This window comes from Primulina tabacum, chromosome 13 (assembly GCF_025594145.1).
Source record: "Primulina tabacum isolate GXHZ01 chromosome 13, ASM2559414v2, whole genome shotgun sequence".
Taxonomy (NCBI): domain Eukaryota; kingdom Viridiplantae; phylum Streptophyta; class Magnoliopsida; order Lamiales; family Gesneriaceae; genus Primulina; species Primulina tabacum.
In genome coordinates this window covers 37,747,252-37,765,682 of record NC_134562.1, presented here as the reverse complement: position 1 = coordinate 37,765,682, position 18,431 = coordinate 37,747,252, and the positions used below count along the sequence as shown (strand labels likewise).

General features: G+C 40.0%; 1 protein-coding gene across 2 annotated transcripts; it reads left to right on the top strand.

The window, feature by feature from the left end:
* Nucleotides 1-3,501: 3,501 nt before the first annotated feature.
* Nucleotides 3,502-18,287, top strand: LOC142523322 (transcription factor MYB1-like). Of its 2 annotated transcripts, none has more exons than XM_075627075.1 (3): nt 3,502-3,628; nt 17,230-17,359; nt 17,616-18,287. In XM_075627075.1, exons 1-3 carry the CDS (start codon nt 3,517-3,519, stop codon nt 18,049-18,051), a joined length of 678 nt encoding a protein of 225 aa, XP_075483190.1. In that variant the 5' UTR covers nt 3,502-3,516; the 3' UTR covers nt 18,052-18,287. The 2 variants fall into 2 exon arrangements, with proteins under 2 accessions (XP_075483190.1, XP_075483189.1); XM_075627074.1 differs by lacking the exon at nt 3,502-3,628 and adding an exon at nt 16,617-16,840.
* The last annotated feature ends 144 nt before the right edge of the window (nt 18,288-18,431 follow it).

The window sequence follows — 18,431 nt, the reverse complement described above, 5'->3', positions numbered from 1 at the left end:
ATTTTGTCAATTATTTGTCATGCAAATTTATTCCTTCTCATCTTACATATCAGCAGAAAAAGAAGTTCTTTTCAGATTTAAAATATTATCTTTGGGAAGATCCTCTTTTGTTTAGAATTTGTGCAGATGGCATTATTCGTAGGTGTACTAAAAACTTGACCGACGATTTCTGTTAGGAATAAATCTAGCAAGCGGACTAGGTCAAGTTATAGTATTTGGAGATGAGTCCAGGTATCGTACCCACAGAGATCGATGTTTAATTACTAGAATATGAATTATTTTTCCTAATTTAGGCTAAATAAAGTTCAAATGATGGGAGAGATAGATTAATCAAAACTAAGTTAAACAATTTAAATAAATTAACTAAAGCAAAAAAAATCCAAATTATTAAACTAGACGAAAATTCAAATTATTTAAAAACGACTAAGGCGCACAACGGTACCGAGACAATTTATAATCTACGTGTCAAATTCATATTCAATAAATTAATTATATAATTCACGACGGAATTCCCAAAATTATTTATTAAACGATTCCTCGAATTAATAAACCTAATTAAATCTAACAGTCCAATTATTTCTAACTGAATTTAATTAGATTTAACCGCATTAGATTGCTGTGAAATTCCAGTTTTTCAACCTAAAGTCGCACACTGAAATCGAATACTATTTCTAGTCAATTTAACCATGTGTTGATTGATGTGTGAAGCAAATATTAATCTATCGCCTTCCGGTTTTAGATTAACCAACAAATATTCTATTTAATTGGCCAGATTAAAAGAACACGTGATAAACGACATCAATCAATGAATAAAATAAATAATCTAATTGAATTAAACTCAAAACATCAAAAAATAATATGTCTCGGCCCTATCATGGCCTTAGTCTATAAAAATCTACTCCATAAACTTAAAATAAAAGTGTAAGTCTCTGTTTAAAGTCAATGGAGAAAACATGATTAAGAAGGAATGGAAAGAGATTCTCTGTGATTTGTAGCGTGTGTGAGGAATTCCTCGCTGGTTTTGTCTTCCTTCTTCCTCCCTTCTTTTCTTTCTTCCGCGCTGTTCTGCTATTTCGTCTCCTTCTGTGCTTCTGTTATGGCAGCCCTCTGTACGCTTTTTTATCCCTCTTAATGGGCCTCTCCTTCTTTTCCTTTTTAAGCCCATGTCCAGTAAAGAAAGTGTAAATAAGATATTTATAAAGATTTACATAGATTTTTCCAAGATTTCAATATCATCAAGGAATAAAATATAAGAGTATTTAATTTCCTTTTTTCTGATATTTTGTTCCCTTTGAAATCTAGTAAATTTATATTCTCTATCAATTTAAACACTTTTCACTTTTTATTCAAATCTACAATTATTAATTAAATTAAGCACATAATTAGGGATAAAAAGTCTAGATAAGGGCAAATATTATCAAATCAAATCCCTAAAATCTTTGTAAGATTTGGCCTTATCACCAACCTACGCTGACTGGAGATCCCAAGAACTAGGTTCAATGGGACAACCTAATCGCACTAATTTGGAGAATCACTGTGGGAGTTATCCCTAGTCCATTCCTATTATGAAACAGTGAATGTTGAGGATAAGCTTACGGCTTTTAATGATTCTGATAAGAAGCAATATAGAATCACCTATGTGAGAGAGAAGTGAGGCCGCTTCGAAGGAATTGCAGGGATCAATTCTAGACCCTCTTGCAGAACCAGGCGTGTGTTCATGGCAAAAAAGAACACAATCATGAGAACTTAATAGTATCAGGGAGAGTCTTGTGTGAAGTATATCACCATTCACACAAACGGATGTACAGTTCAAAGACATCACGTCTACTGTCAACCAGTGAATTAATATGCTTTCACAAAGGAAGGTTCAAAGGGTGATACATACCTATCCTATGCAAGACTCAACTGTTGAACTTTATCAGTGGAATCCTTTCGTATAACTTTAAATTCCCATTCATGTGGGGGATTGTTGGATTAAAGGTGGGCTTTTAGGCTTATGGGCTTTCCATGTGAGTGAATGGAAATTTGGAAAGGTGGGTTTGTCCCACATTGAAAAAATGAAGTGGTATAGATAAGTTATATTGTGTTACACTTTATGAAGGTGTAACTATGATTGGACAAGAGGCTCTCTCTCGCGCACACAGGCGCAGGGGGGTGCAAATCATGGGACCGATTTGCAGTGGAAAAAAAGCCTGACTCGTGTGCAAGCGTACGAGCACGACTTGGGCGCATCGAATGTCGGACCGATCAAGGCAAAATTTGTCTAGCAGTCTATGCCATCTTTTGTTATTTTTTTTCAGTTGAGACCTTTCACATGCCCTTGAGATCTTTCGCATGGCATAACTGTTGGTGCTTCATCTCCCCAACTGTTGGTGTTTCATCTACCATCTTTCAGGCAACCTTTGGCCTTTCATATGGATGGTATTGACATGTATAAATAGGAGATGTGCTTAGCCAAGAAAGAAGAGAGAAAAAAAAACACCTGCAAATTCACTTTCCCTGCATTCTGTTTTCCATCTTGCTGTCGTTCTGCTGAATTTATGGTTCTGCTGAATTTCTGGTTCTGCTGAAATTCTGCTACAGTACTTATGCTACAGTACTTCTGCATTGTTCTGCTACAGTGCTTTTGCTTGTTCTGCTACAATACTGCTTCTGCTTGTTCTGCTTCTGCTCCGTCTACTGATAAAGTTCAGGTACTGATTTTGTTCGCTAGCATAGTGCTTTGTGCTGCAACTCTGCTGGTTTGCCCGTTGTATCCTGGGAAACAGACGTCCACTGAATCCTCGGAGCACATACTGGAGGGGGCGAATCTGTTTTAAGGAAATTGTACAAGCTACAGGCCTCGGTTTGATTTAATTAAGCATTATTCTATTGTTTTCCTCAAGATACTGATTTGCTGGTTTTATACATTAGTCATACTCTACTGTGAACAGCACGCTTGTTTGATTTACTGCATATCTGTCCTGTTTTTCCATATAATTTTATCAATAGTTACACCTCCTTTATTCTAAAAATAATAATTGAGGGTTCGCAATATGGCTAAATATTGATAGTGTAAAATGGCTAAAAAATTCACATCAAATAAATGAGTGTCACAGCTAGCCAGATGGAGCACCAACAGTCAAATCCAACATTCGACACACTCAGGTCGCGCTCGTACGCTTGCATACAAGTCAAGCCTTTTCCAGTGAAAATCGGGCCTTTGATTTGTATCCTACCTACGTCGGCACTCGAGAGACCCTTTTGATTAATCATTTTTTTGACTCGATCAATATAATTTTATATATTCTATTTTTATTTTATTACGTGGGACAACCCCACCATTCCCAATTTTCATTTACACGGATGAAAATTTCATTAACACACACTAATATATATATAATCCAATAAATTTTGTTTACCTTTTAATCTTTACTTCAAATTCTTCTCTACCTTCCTCGTATTCCTCGTATCAAAATTCCCAAACAAAGATTCCTAAACATTGAAGAAGAAAAGCAAACACAATGGAGAGCAGTAATGATCCCGAAAGAAAGAAGAGAGGTGTGGAGTAAAGAAGAAGATACGCACTTGAAGAAATGTGTTGAAATTTATGGAGAAGAGAGGTGGCATTTAGTTCCTCTCAGAGCAGGTAACTGATCAACTCATCATAACCAAATGTGTTTAGTTCTTTTGTCACGGTGCCCGACTTTGATAACATGTTATCATATGATGGGCATAAGCCCCGATATTGATGTTGGGTCCACATGACAAAATATCTCTTTTGGGTAGGAGCAGGAAAGAGGCGTCTGATATACCCTCGAGCGTAATTAGAAGGGTTGGAGAAGAGAGAGTGGGAGCTACGAACCATCGCAGTAGCCTTAACAATAACAGGAACGACACCTCTAGGCTTTGTTTTGTTTAAAGGGAATGTCCTCTACTGCCAAGATAAGATTTCGTTAGGTCTTATATCCTTTTGTTCCCTCTCCTGTCTCAGAAGTTTATAGGTTAAAATAAAAAACTAATGCAGATTTACGTGATGACTTCTGCAATTTTTTTAAAAAAAATTTTCAGACGGTTTAAAAACTACTTTTATTGTGATACGTTTGTTGGGTTTCATAATTTACAGGTGATACTCACGGGAAATTTAGGGTCTGCTCCCAGCAAGTGTCACTAGTACAGACGCAGGGTTTTGAAATGATCCTGAGCCTGAAATCACGAAAAAGACCGTTAAGAGGGGGCCAGGAGGGTGTCCTGGCGTAGCCCCTCCGACGCTCAAGTCAGTGACTGAGGATATATGGGGGGAGCAGCTAAGGGGGCTGCTGAAAACAATATATTGAATTTCATATCATACGCTCAAACCTGATATTTATAGGAGAATACCTGGGCCCTTGATGCGCCTGTCTTCCATTTGGGCTTGGGATGAGCCAGGGGTTTGGGCCGGATCTTGATGGGTTACCTGATCTGGATGGGTTCATCCTTGGGGTATCACCAGTCTCCCCCTCCCGAGTCGAACTGAATTGCAGGTTCGAAGTTCGATTAATTGTATTGTCCTCGGTATGCAACATGTGAGTTGTGCATTTTTGCTCTGCTGCTCACTAGTCTCCTCAAAATTTCCTTTGCGTTACATTCAACAATTCTCCTTTGCTTACACATCACCCCGCAAATCACCGCCCGCGCCAACCGCTCTAGCCACCTCGCCCAGCCAGCCTCTCCGCGCGCACGCCTTGCCCAGCCGCGCTCTCGCCCACACAACCCCGCCCTCGCCTGCTCCGACGCTCAGCAAGTCGAGTGCTCGTCCCATTTAAGAGCCCCGCGGGCTCGCCCAGCAGCCGCGAGCTCGCCCTGCACGCTCGCCCACCGCCTGCGTGCCATCTCGCCCCTCGCCCCTCGGCAGCCCTGCACACAATCTCGCCCAGCAGCGCCATCTCGCCCAGCAGCACGCGCGCTCGCCCATCGCACAGCAGCGCCATCTCGCCCCTCGCCCCTCGGTAGACCTGCACACCATCTCGCCCAGCAGCGCCATCTCGCTCCTCGCCCAGCACATAAGCTCGCCCAGCAGAATGCGCGCTCGCCCAGCATGCCGCGCGCCCGCCCTGCACGCTCGCCCAGCAGCGCCATCTCGCTCCTCTCCCAGCACATAAGCTCGCCCACACGAGCCTCGCCCCTGCAGCTCGCCCATCGCCAACGTTCGAGCTCGCCCTTGCCTGCTCGCCCTTCATCCGCCAGCTCGCCCCGACGCCCAAACATGCCCTCGCCCAAGCACGCCCCTTGCGAATGATTGTCTAATTTTCGCCCCCATCTTCAAGGTCCTCTACTAAGCTTTTGAAGAGAAATAGTTTCCACTTCCCCGTGCCCTTGACTCCTCTACTAAAATAGTTCATAGAAGGAAAATAAAATCAACACCTCCATCCTACACCTCCATCCTCTAACTCCTCTGCTAGGCGATGCCTTAGCAAAAAAATAAAATTCAACGCCCCCACCCTCTAACTCCTCTGCTAGGCGATGCCTTAGCAGAAAAATAAAATCAACACCCCCAACCTCTAACTCCTCTGCTAAGCCGGGCCTTAGCAGGAAAAATCAAACTCTCACCTTATCATCTCATAACTCATCTGCTAAACCGGGCCTTAGCAGGAAAATAAAATTCAACACCTCCACCCTCTAACTCCTTTGCTAGGCGATGCCTTAGCAGGAAAATAAAATCAACATCTCCACCCTCTAACTCCTCTGCTAAGCCGGGTCTTAGCAGGAAAAATCAAACTCTCACCTCATCATCTCATAACTCCTCTGCTAAGCCGGGCCTTAGCAGGAAAATAAAATCAACACCTCCACCCTCTAACTCCTCTGCTAAGCCGGGCCTTAGCAGGAAAAATCAAACTCTCACCTCATCATCTCGTAACTCCTCTACTAAGCCGGGCCTTAGCAGGAAAATAAAATCAACACCTCCACCCTCTAACTCCTCTGCTAAGCCGGGCCTTAGCAGGAAAATAAAATTCAACGCGCCCACCCTCTAACTCCTCTGCTAGGCGATGCCTTAGCAGGAAAATAAAATTCAACACCTCCACCCTCTAACTCCTCTGCTAGGTGATCCCTTAGCAGGAAAATAAAATTCAACACCTCCACCCTCTAACTCTTCTGCTAGGTGATACCTTAGCAGGAAAATAAAACTTCTCCTCATCCCCAACTCCGCTCACCCCTAACTCCTCTACTAGGTGATCCCTTAGCAGGAAAATAAAATTCAATACCTCCATCCTCTAACTCTTCTGCTAGGTGATACCTTAGCAGGAAAATAAAACTTCTCCTCATCCCCAACTCCGCTCACCCCCTAACTCCTCTGCTAGGCGACACCTTAGCAGGAAGATAAAGATTCTCGACCCTCACCCCTAACTCCTCTGCTAGGTGATGCCATAGAAGGAAAATAAAATTCAACGCGCCCACCCTCTAACTCCTCTGCTAGGCGATGCCTTAGTAGGAAAATAAAACTTCTCCTCATCCCCAACTCCGCTCACCCCCTAACTCCTCTGCTAGGCGACACCTTAGCAGGAAGATAAAGATTCTCGACCCTCACCCCCAACTCCTCTGCTAGGTGACGCCATAGAAGGAAAATAAAATTCAACGCGCCCACCCTCTAACTCCTCTGCTAGGCGATGTCTTAGCAGGAAAATAAAACTTCTCCTCATCCCCAACTCCGTTCACCCCCTAACTCCTCTGCTAGGCGACGCCATAGCAGGAAAATAAAATTCAACGCGCCCACCATCTAACTCCTCTGCTAGGCGATGCCTTAGCAGGAAAATAAAATTCAACGCCCCCACCCTCTAACTCCTCTGCTAGGTGACGCCTTAGCAGGAAAATAAAGTTCAACGCGCCCACCCTCTAACTCCTCTGCTAGGCGATGCCTTAGCAGGAAAATAAAACTTCTGCTCATCCCCAACTTCGCTCACCCCCTAACTCCTCTACTAGGCGACGCCATAGCAGGAAAATAAAATTCAACGCGCCCACCATCTAACTCCTCTGCTAGGCGATGCCTTAGCAGGAAAATAAAATTCAACGCCCTCACCCTCTAACTCCTCTGCTAGGTGACGCCTTAGCAGGAAAATAAAATTCAACGCGCCCACCCTCTAACTCCTCTGCTAGGCGATGCCTTAGCAGAAAAATAAAATTCAACCCCTCCACCCTCTAACTCCTCTGCTAGGAGATTCCTTAGCAGGAAAATAAAAATTCTTCTCTTCCACTCTGCTTTTCTCATCGCCGACTCTGCTCCTCTGCTAGGCGATGCCTTAGCACGAAAATAAATATCTCCCCCTCACCTTCTACTCCTCTGCTAGGCGATGCCTTAGCAGGAAAAATTTAACTTTTCTCCCCCCCCACTCTTCTCCTCTACTAGGCGCAGCCTAAGTAGGTAAAATAAAATTCATATAATCCTCATAATACAAGAACAACCACGAACTTAATATAAGAACTTGGCTTTGTTAAATATCAACTGATAACGTAAGACAAATTCAGGAACGAAATACATCAAAAATGAAGTAAAGATATTTTCTAAGGTGGTAAGCGTTCATATGCCTCTTTAGAGCCTTACCCAACGCATTCTCCAACTTTCCTCTCAGCTCCTCTTGTACCTCCACAGGACAAAGTTACCCATTTAGAAACTTCTCCGAATGACTCTACAACTGCAAGACTGAGCTCAAGCTTCCATGCGAATGCTCTTGATCTCTCTTTTCTTCTTCCTTCACGATTCTTTCATAACAACGATGTGCGAATTTTTGGTCCCCGCACAGGACTCCAACTCCTCTTCCCACAGGAAACTTAAGCTTCTGATGATAACTGGAAGCTACTGCTCTAAAATCCTTCAGAGCTGGTCGTCCTAGAATTCCACTATACGCTGACGGGGTATCTACTACAGTGAAGACTATCACCTTTGCTACCCGCCGAGGATCAGTCCCCAAGGATAGGGGAAGAACAATCTGACTCAAAGGCAAGATGACGTGTTCTGCAAACCCATACAGCGGGGTGGATACCGGCTCAAACTCAAATCCTCTCATCTTCAGTTGATCCAACGTGCTCTTGAACAAGACGTTCACGGAGCTTCCATTATCAATAAATATTCTCGCCACATCATAATTGGCAATGGTGGTCGTTACCACCAAGGCATCGTTATGTGGAGTCACAACGCCTCGGAGGTCTTCCGGCCCAAAGCTGATGACGGGGTCTTGTGGTAAGTCTGCAACCCTAGATATCTCAAAGTTCTCCAACCTTCTCCCATGTGCCTTCCTATCTCGCCCAGAGTCTCCAGTCAGTAGCACCCCCCGAGATCATATGAATCATTCCTCTCGTAGGGGGGTTATCCTCATTCATTCCCCTCCTCGGTTCGACGAGCTCCTGAGGGACATCTTGACATCGACATTCCCCTCTCTGCTCTCCGATCCTCTGATTTATCCATGGAGGGCCTTGACCACGCGTAGGGGGTGAGCGAGACCTTTGTCGACTCCTGAATGAGGATCCTTCTCGTCTATCCCGTGAAGGCAATCTAGCACTGCACCCAACCCTTCGCGACTTCTCCCACCTCCCCGCGGGCTCCCTCACCTCCATCACCTCGTCCCGACTCCTATCCAGGGGAACATGGGATGAGAATTGTCTTCTACTACTAGTTTGTCTTCCTCTCTTTCTGAAACGTCCTGCCATTTTTATTGCTTTAAAAGTACTAGAAAATTTTTTTTTTTTAAACCTCACTTAGCATCGGCCGAACCATAAAATATTTTGACATCATTTTAAAAATAACCATCCAACTGCTATTTAAAAATCCAAAGGAAAATATTTTAAAGCATAAAATTGTCAAACATTTTACCAAACCTAAAAAGCAATAATTTGAAAAAATAGTCCATACTAAACCTCTCAAAAATCTCTCAAATGCATAAATAAATAAATTTAAAATCTTTAACTTAAATCATAAAGCATAATGCGGAAAATGTAGCGCTGATCCTCGGGTTGTGTGCGCCTTCAGCCCAGTCAAATCACTCATCAAGTCCTCCCTCAATACCACCTGCATCCATCACACCTAGTGAGTCTAAAGACTCAACACACCATAATCTTTATAACGAGTAATACGTAATACAGTCAACATATAACGGTGAAAAATACTTGTACTTAAAATATCGTTTTCATGAAGATGCATAATCATAAACATTTTCGTAAACATTTTCATGATGCATAAAACATAAACATAAACATTTTCATAACATGCAAACATGAATTTCCTTTTCCTCAACATGACATAAAACCTTAAACATAATCATGAACATTTCCTTTTTTTTCCTTTGTTGAATTCAGATCGTTAATTGTGACTTTCCTCAACATGACATGACATAAAACCTTTAACATGATCATGAACATTTTCCTTTTCTTTTTCTCTTTTCTTTTGTTGAATTCCGATCGTTAATTGTGACTTTCCTGACATGACATGACATGACGATGGATCCATCTACATAAAACCACAGTACTGGGCGACGGGGACATCAGCGACACTCTCACCGGTCAACTGAGCCTTGGCCTAACATGATCGAATAGAAATACGATCGTCGGGGCTCCCTCTGGGGCCTTTTCCCATAAATAGGCTCCCTCTGGGGCCTTCTCCCCTCACGATATTCCCATTCTTACCTCAACCTCATAACCTCATATTCGTAATAATGGAAACACGATCGTCGGGCTCCCACTGGGACCATAACCCTCACGACGTCGCCATCATTAACGAATTAGTCACAATCACTTCACTTCCTTCAACATTTTTCATTCACATCACTTTATAAAAATCATGCATAACATAACATTTTATTTTTGAAACCAAGCATGCAACATGTCTTTTAAATGTCTTCCTTAAATCATAAAAATCAAATAGACATTTTAAAAATCATAATTTAATCATGAACATTTCATAAACATTTAAAATGACATTTTAACCTCAAAACATTTACAATAACATTTTGACATGTTAAATTATAAACATATAAAATTCCCTAAACATTTAAAATATCATTTTAACATATAAAATCCCATAAACATTTGAAATATCATTTTAACATAAAAAAAATTTCCATAAACATCCATAACTATAGCAAATAATCATATTAGCACATAAAACAGCATTCAGGGCACTGCCATGACGTTGAATAATTTCTAGGTGTAAAATGACCGTTTTACCCCTGGACGTATAATTTCCCGTTTTTGACTTTTTCTTAACTTCTTTGACTCTAACATGTCTCAAATAATTATTTAAGCCTACAAGAATTTTTCCATATTTTTATTTAGCTTAAATCAAGGACTTTTAATTTAATCTTTAAATAAGACGTATTAGCACGTTTTAATCCCGAATTAAACCAAACCTTAACATAAAATTCCCAAATTAAAAACTTAGACTTATAATAATTATTTAAGCTTAAATATAATTTTTCATAATTTTATAAAGCTCAAAACTAGGCGTTTCAATTAATACGTTAATTAGTGTTTCGTGAGACGATTAAATTCCGAATAATTCCAAAACTCGTTATTTTGATCCCAAATTTTAGACATAACCTTTTTATGATTTATTCTACCCTCCCAAGTCATGAGCCACCCCCGTGGATCCTTGGATTCGTTTTTAGTTCTTTAATTTCGAAATATGACACCTAAGGGAACCACCCGAGCCATCTCCCAAAATACTCGAGCCACGCCCGAGCCACCTCAAACCAAAACCTAGCCAACCCACCTAGGGACCCTACTGTGCAAGCCCAGCCCAAAAACATGAACCTAACCCACTCAACATGCCTACTGAACTTGAACCAATTCTGCACTCCCCTTGAACTCACGCTAGAAGACTCCTAGTCCTCCTAGGTCACCTCCAGCCGAGCCACCCCCGAGCCCAGCCGACCCTAACCTTCCCTAGACCACGCCTAAACCAAGCCCAGACCAACCCAAGTCCTTAAACCCATGTACGAAGCGCTGCAAGCCTGCTGCAGGAAGAGGCAAGGCTGCGCGTTCCCTTGCTACCCTGCTGTCCCCACGTTTTGCTCGAGCCAGCCGCGAGCCCACCACTCCAGCCCCTGGCCCGACCCCTTCCTATCCTCCTAGGACTATGATGGACCACCTAGCCCAGCCCCAAACCCCAGCCGCAGCCCCCAGAACAGCAGCTAATCGTGAGTTGCTTGGGGAGAGTCCCAACTTTCGTGGACTCTTCCCCAGCCTGAACCACGAGCCCTAGCCATGCTAGGACTCTTCCTAGGACCTATCCACGACCCTTAGGACCTAACCCCCAGATCTGGTCAAGCCCCTTGACCCCATGCATCAAAACCACACCCATGAAGACACACAACTCACGGCCCTTCTTGTCTAAACCCATCCTACGGTTCCAGCTTTCCTCTGCTCCTTGTTGCAGCGTTTTAGGGTGATTAAGGACTCCATAAAACATGTAAAAACATCCCTCAACCTATCCTAATCATGGCAGCCCCTAATCAACATAATATTCATGTTTTTGGAACAACAATTCACAAGTTTACCTCATGTACATGCAATATTTCGAAAATATTCATAAAAACCTCATGCTTTTCATTCAAATATAATTTAAACAATAATATGATGTGATGAACGAGAAAATGAGATGTATGACGTGCCTTTGCGTAATTAACGTACGAAAAACCCGTTGACGATCGCGAAGAACGGACGAGAACCGCGGCTTTACTCTCCCTAAGCTTCCACCGAATTTTTCCTTCAAAAATATAGTGTGTGCCGTGTGTTTTTCTTGCTTGGGAGAGTTTTGGTGTGCTTGAAAGTGTGTGGCCGATTTTGTGAGGGTTTTGGGGTGAGGTTTTACATATTAAATACATAAAAATCCACTAATTAGGCCTTAGGCCCTTTAACTATGATAATTAAGCCCATTAAGCCCATTAGTGCTTAAATTAAAATATTAAAAATAATTTGTTTAATAAAATTTGTGAATTTATTAGCCGGGTTGCCAAAACGTTCGAGTTTTTGTTAAAAATCCAACACCGATAAAAATTACGCCCCAGCGTATAAAATCACCTCGAAACCCATTATTTTCAAAAATATGAAAAACCATCAACCTTATTTTAAATAATTAAAATAATTATTTAATAAAAACATTTTACATTTACAGCCTTCAGTTCCCGTTCCTCGATCGTCACTTGAACATTCCTTAAAAATACCATTTTAATGCAACCATGTAGGAAAATATATTTTAAACATGCAAATATGCACAACATAATTAATTCATGCAATTAAAACATTTAATTAAAATACAGTAAAATTTAATAATTGCTTGCATGTGGTTCGCGTGGACCTTTAAATTTTCGGGGCGTTACAATCTCTCCCCCTTAAATTGAATTTCGTCCTCGAAATTCGCTTATCCTTAATAACCCAAAGTTTTGACTTAGTTCTAATATCCCACAAATCCACGCTTCTGCTGCGCTATTCTGATAAAATTTAAGTTCTAGAATGTCCTTACGTCTTCTTGATCCCAATTAATTTTACCTCTAAATCCTTATTTTGCAATTCGCAACTTAAAAGACCCATAATGACTTATGTTGTTACTAATATAACCTCGAATCACAACTTTTCTTACAATTCCCAATATTAAAAGACGGATGACCATCCTTATCGTATATTATTTTCCTTATTTTATACCCAAAATATTCATCAACTTAACAAATTTTAATCTTAAAATCCCAAACACATCCGCTAACGCTTAAATTTTTCAAACCTAATATCGATTCATCCTTAAAAACCCTTGATTAACATTCCTTATAACACTATATCTCAGATATCCCAAGTTTCCAAATATTCTTAAAAAGTCTAAATCCTCGAAATTCTTCTCATTTAAACCATTCAATATCGCTTATTGCTAAGTTCCCAAATTCCGTAATAATTACAAAATCAATTCTTAATTTCCTCAAAAATTATCCTAATTGATCCTTAATTTTGAAAATCCTACGATAAACCATAAGTTCTTGGCATTCTTAATTTTCTTCTACAGGTTTCCCATAATATAATTTCAATAATTTTAACTTATTTTCCCAAAAATCAATTCTTCTATTCAATCTTACTTTTCATCAACTTAAAATCCCGATTTATATATTTTCTCATTCCCAAAGTCGTTGTAATCCTCGAATAATTATTCCTTATGTCTAATCCCCAAAAATTAATTCGACTAGTAACCATGAATCATAAATATTTTCTTAGAAAATCTACGTGTCCCAAAGCATTTATAATATTCTCGATTATCTTATAGCCCAAAAATAGAACGTCAACACTAAAACCCAAATATCAAGATATTCTAATTCCACCACAAAACCAACATGCGTTGAAAAAAATAATTTTCTTATTTCATATCGTATCACGTATAAAAATTCTAATGCATATAAAACATATATCCTCGTAATGCTATTAAAAATGTGACGTGAACATATACTTCATGTAGTCTTGCAGGTAACAACATATAAATCATATAAAGCATGTAAACTTACAAGTTTGAGGCTTGACGACTGGTCTTCCCGACGCTGATGGTGGCACAACCCTTTACAGGACCTTTGCTCTGATACCAACTGAAATGTCCTGCCCTTTTTATTGCTTTAAAAGTACTAGAAATTTTTTTTTTTAACCTCACTTAGCGTCGGCCGAACCATAAAATATTTTGACATCATTTTAAAAATAACCATCCAACTGCTATTTAAAAATCCAAAAGAAAATATTTTAAAGCATAAAATGATGTCAAAAATATTTTATGGTTCGGCCGATGCTATGTGACGTTTAAAAAAAAAAATTCTAGTACTTTTAAAGCAATAAAAAGGGCACGACGTTTCACTTTCCCCCGCACCCCTCTTCCTTCCTCCTTTCTCCGCTCCCTCAACTCTACTTCCTCTGGGCCGGCTCTCCATCTTTCTGTACCGTTGGGCATCTTCCAAGTTTACATATTTCTCAGCTCGAGTCAACAAATCATCATAGCTCAACGGAGGCTTCTTGACCAGCGACTTGAAAAACTCACCTCCCCTCAGTCCTTGTGTGAAGGCACTTATCATGATGTCAAGGTTAGCCGCTGGTATTTCCAGCGCTGCACTGTTGAAACGCTGGACAAATTCTCACAAAGTTTCATTCTCTTGCTGTTTCATCACGAACAGGCTCAAATAATTTTTCTGGTGCCTCTTGCTGCTAGCAAGTCGGTGCAAGAAGGCAGCTGAGAAGTCCTCAAAAGAACGTATAGAGCTGGGCTGCAAAGTGTTAAACCACTGCTGGGCTGACCTCACCAACGTGCCCAGAAACACCCTGCACCTGACTCCATCCGAATATTGGTGCAACAGAGCCACATTCTCAAACCTCCCCAAGTGTTTCTCGGGGTCAGTATGTCCATCGTACTCTCCTACATTCGACTGTCGAAAATTTGGAGGAAGTCCTTCTTCTAAAATGGCTAGTGAAAAGGGACTTCCTCTCTTGGGTCCCGGCGCTCTGCTTCCCAACTGCTGCCTCAACATCTGTATTTCCTTCCACATTTCTCTCATCTCACCAATCTCCCCACTTTGGTGGGGCTGCGTCTCTTCAACCCTGCTCTGGTGGCCCTCAGCATTTTCCTCTTGCTCTTGGCGAGTGGCTTGCTCTTCAGCAAACATAGATTCTTGGTTCCTCTTCATAGCCTCATCCACTGTCCGAGTGATAAAGTGGCCCAACTGCTCCAGGGTCAAGTTCCCCACATTTTCATTAGGACGGGGTTGCTCGACCCTGTTATCTTGACGAGGCTGTTCTGTTCTCGCCTCCTGATGGGGTTGTTCCTGCCTTGCCTCGGCATGAGACTGTTCGGGTCCCCTCTGAGGACGCGATGATGCTGAGGTAGCTCTTCTACTCCTTCTCTTCCCTACCATCTCTACGTCTCAACTCAAATGTTCCCACAGACAGCGCCAAGTGATACTCACGGGAAATTTAGGGTCTGCTCCCAGCAAGTGTCACTAGTACAGACGCAGGGTTTTGAAATGATCCTGAGCCTGAAATCACGAAAAAGACCGTTAAGAGGGGGCCAGGAGGGTGTCCTGGCGTAGCCCCTCCGACGCTCAAGTCAGTGACTGAGGATATATGGGGGGAGCAGCTAAGGGTGCTGCTGAAAACAATATATTGAATTTCATATCATACGCTCAAACCTGGTATTTATAGGAGAATACCTGGGCCCTTGATGGGCCTGTCTTCCATTTGGGCTTGGGATGAGCCAGGGGTTTGGGCCGGATCTTGATGGGTTACCTGATCTGGATGGGTTCATCCTTGGGGTATCACCAAGGTTAAACAGATATAGAAAGAGTTGCAGATTGAGATGGGTAAATTATCCAGTCCAAATATTAAAAGGGGCTATTTTATAGCAGATGAAGTGGATCTTTTGGCAAGGCTTCATAAAATTTTAGGAAACAGGCAAGTAGTTACCCCAAAAAAGGATACCTGACACACGAGCTTGTAACATTAAAGAAAACATGGTTTCCGACAAACTTTTGTAATTTCAATATTTTAAATTGTACGAAAACTTGAACGTCAAGTACAGGTTTCAACCGATCTCCGATCAGCGACACTTATTTCACACCCAACAGTTTATGTAACAATGATAATTACATAAAACCCAAACCTCACAAGATATCACAACTAGTCAAGTCAAATAATAAGCCGCAGGAGCCATTCAACGAAGAGCCACAACAAAATTCACAGTGGTGTAGCAATGTTCTTGACACAGCAGATTAACAAACAAGATCAGTAATAGAATGACCCCATTTTTTTTTCGATTCAGCCTGAAAAATCACATGACGGAGATGATTGCCCCACTGATCCACCTGATGGTCGCGGTGGGGGTCACTTTATTCTCCATGGATTTTTGGAAATCATTAGGATTTGATGATGTTTAAATGTGTGAAATTATTTTCATTTACCTCCGATTATATGTGAACATGAATTCTTAATGTTTTTTTATTCATATTATTTAATTTTCACGTCAAAATTCTTTAATTAACCAGGTGGGGCAAAAAATTAAATAATAATTTCTTATGGCAAAAAAGTAATTATATTTGAATTTTCTTCTTGTTCATGCATGGCTGGAACATACGCAGACACCTTTAATGATAATTTATTTAATCATTCAATTATATTTGAATAACTAACTACATATACGGCAAATATTTATGTTTTAACTTATAATGCAAAATCGATGGCTTCTACAATCTTCATCTCATTCATTACGTCTTAAATTCAGTGTCCCACCATTATCAAAGTTTGAGCCCATCAATTTGACTAATTACTGATACTGATCAGCCAGCGCCAGTCCATCTTCTACGTGCAATATTGGTTTGGCTTGGTCCCCCCTATGCCCGCGGATCTACTAAGAAGATGACGTGTTATCTAATATTGTTGTCACGTCAATACTACAACGTCAAACGATTAAGATTAAAAAAAAACAAAAATAAAGAATGTTCGAGTACAATGTGATTTTCCCTAAACTAGTCATTTGGCTAATTTTTTATTTTTATGTTATACTTCTTTTTAGTAATTTATTTCGATCACTCATCACAAGTAGCATAATTGTATAAATGACGTCCGGATAGGACCACATAAAGAACTAGGTCCATAATGCATTAAGTTTCGTATCTGTCAACCTTTAAATGCTCCCTTGCCTGTGTCTTATTAAACTTCACAAATAAGGATTTCTTAAACATCGTAGAAGAAAAAAAACAAAACAAAATGGAGAGCAATAATCCTGAAGGAAAGAAGAGAGGTGCGTGGAGTAAAGAAGAAGATATGCTCTTGAAGAAATGTGTTGAAATTTATGGAGAAGGGAGGTGGCATCTAGTTCCTCGCAGAGCAGGTAATATTCAATCAACTCATCCTAGTTAACGTTGTTTATATCCGTATGTCTTTGCGTTTGGTCCTTTAATAAGTCATCAAAGTTTGGATTTTATTCACTTTTAGCTTTTTTCCATGACATGTACGTCCTCAGATAATGCTAACATAAGCCTCGATATTGTTGTTGTGTCCACATGGTTTTAGCACTCCGGGGAAATTAAATGGAATAATAGCTATAGACTAAGTTATTAGTTTAATATTAAATTTTGACAAATTACAATATCAAAATAAAAAACAAATGTCGATTTCCATTACAAGTTTTGAAATTTTTCTTTCCAAAATATTTGGAAATGTTGAAAAACAAAATCTGATTTTATTGTAATATGTTTTGTTTGATATCATAATTTACAGGGTTAAACAGATGTAGGAAGAGTTGCAGATTGAGATGGGTAAATTATTTGTCTCCGGATATCAAAAGGGGTTATTTTACCGCTGATGAGGTGGATCTTTTAACAAGGCTTCATAAGCTTTTAGGAAACAGGTAAGTAAGTTATCCCAAAACAAGACATTACCAAATACAGGAGCTTTTAACATTACTATATATAAGGTTTGAGAGTTTGAAATTTCTGGGTTTTTAATGATGAATTCCTCTCTAAATTTTATTGTTTTAAGAAAGAGTTCTTCTATATTTTTGTCGTTTTGCTTATCATTTCGTAGACATGAAGGATAGAAATACAAGGATTTTATGTATCATTTAATTTTGCTTATCGTTTTTGTGTGTGTTACTTTTAATGCAGATGGTCGTTGATTGCTGGTAGAATTCCGGGACGAACTGCGAACGATGTGAAGAATTTCTGGAACACCCACATCGTGAAGATCTCATCTACTCCGAAAACAAGTAAACTAGTTGAGAAAACAAAAATTGTCAAACCCAAACCTCACAAGCTGTCAAAACTAGCCATTTCGAATAACAATAAGCTGCAGCAGCCATTCAACGAAGAGCCACAAAAAAATTCACAATGGTGTAGCAATGTTCTCGACACAGCAGATCAAACAAACCAGATCAATGGAATAAGCCTGTTTTCGATTCAGAACGGGTTGTTTTCCGGCGGGGGAACGATTAAAAAATATCATGCCGGAGACATTAATTTCCCCACTCAAACAGATGGTGGCGATAGGGTGAGTGAATTCTCAGCGGGTTTTTTTAAATTTTTAGAATTTGATGATGTTTAATTGTGTAAAGTTTATCAGTTACTACTTCCGGCCGTAAAAGAAATGAAACCGGTTCAAATCCTCTCCTACAAATTATACCACACTTGACGCTTTAGATTTGCCTAGTACTTGTAATGGATGATGATTACTCATATATAATTATTGCACTTTGTTCCTATATTATGGTAAAATAGTATGTACTCCTTATGGAATTGTATTCAATATGGATTGTACAATAATAAAAAAATTATTGATCCCATTTAATTTTTTATTTCATTTATATAAATTACAATAATATAAGTAAAATTATTAAATTCAAGATTGTTGCTCTAAATAAATAGCACAATATAACCATAATTATATAATGTAATAAATTATATGATCTTTAAGTACTATATTGT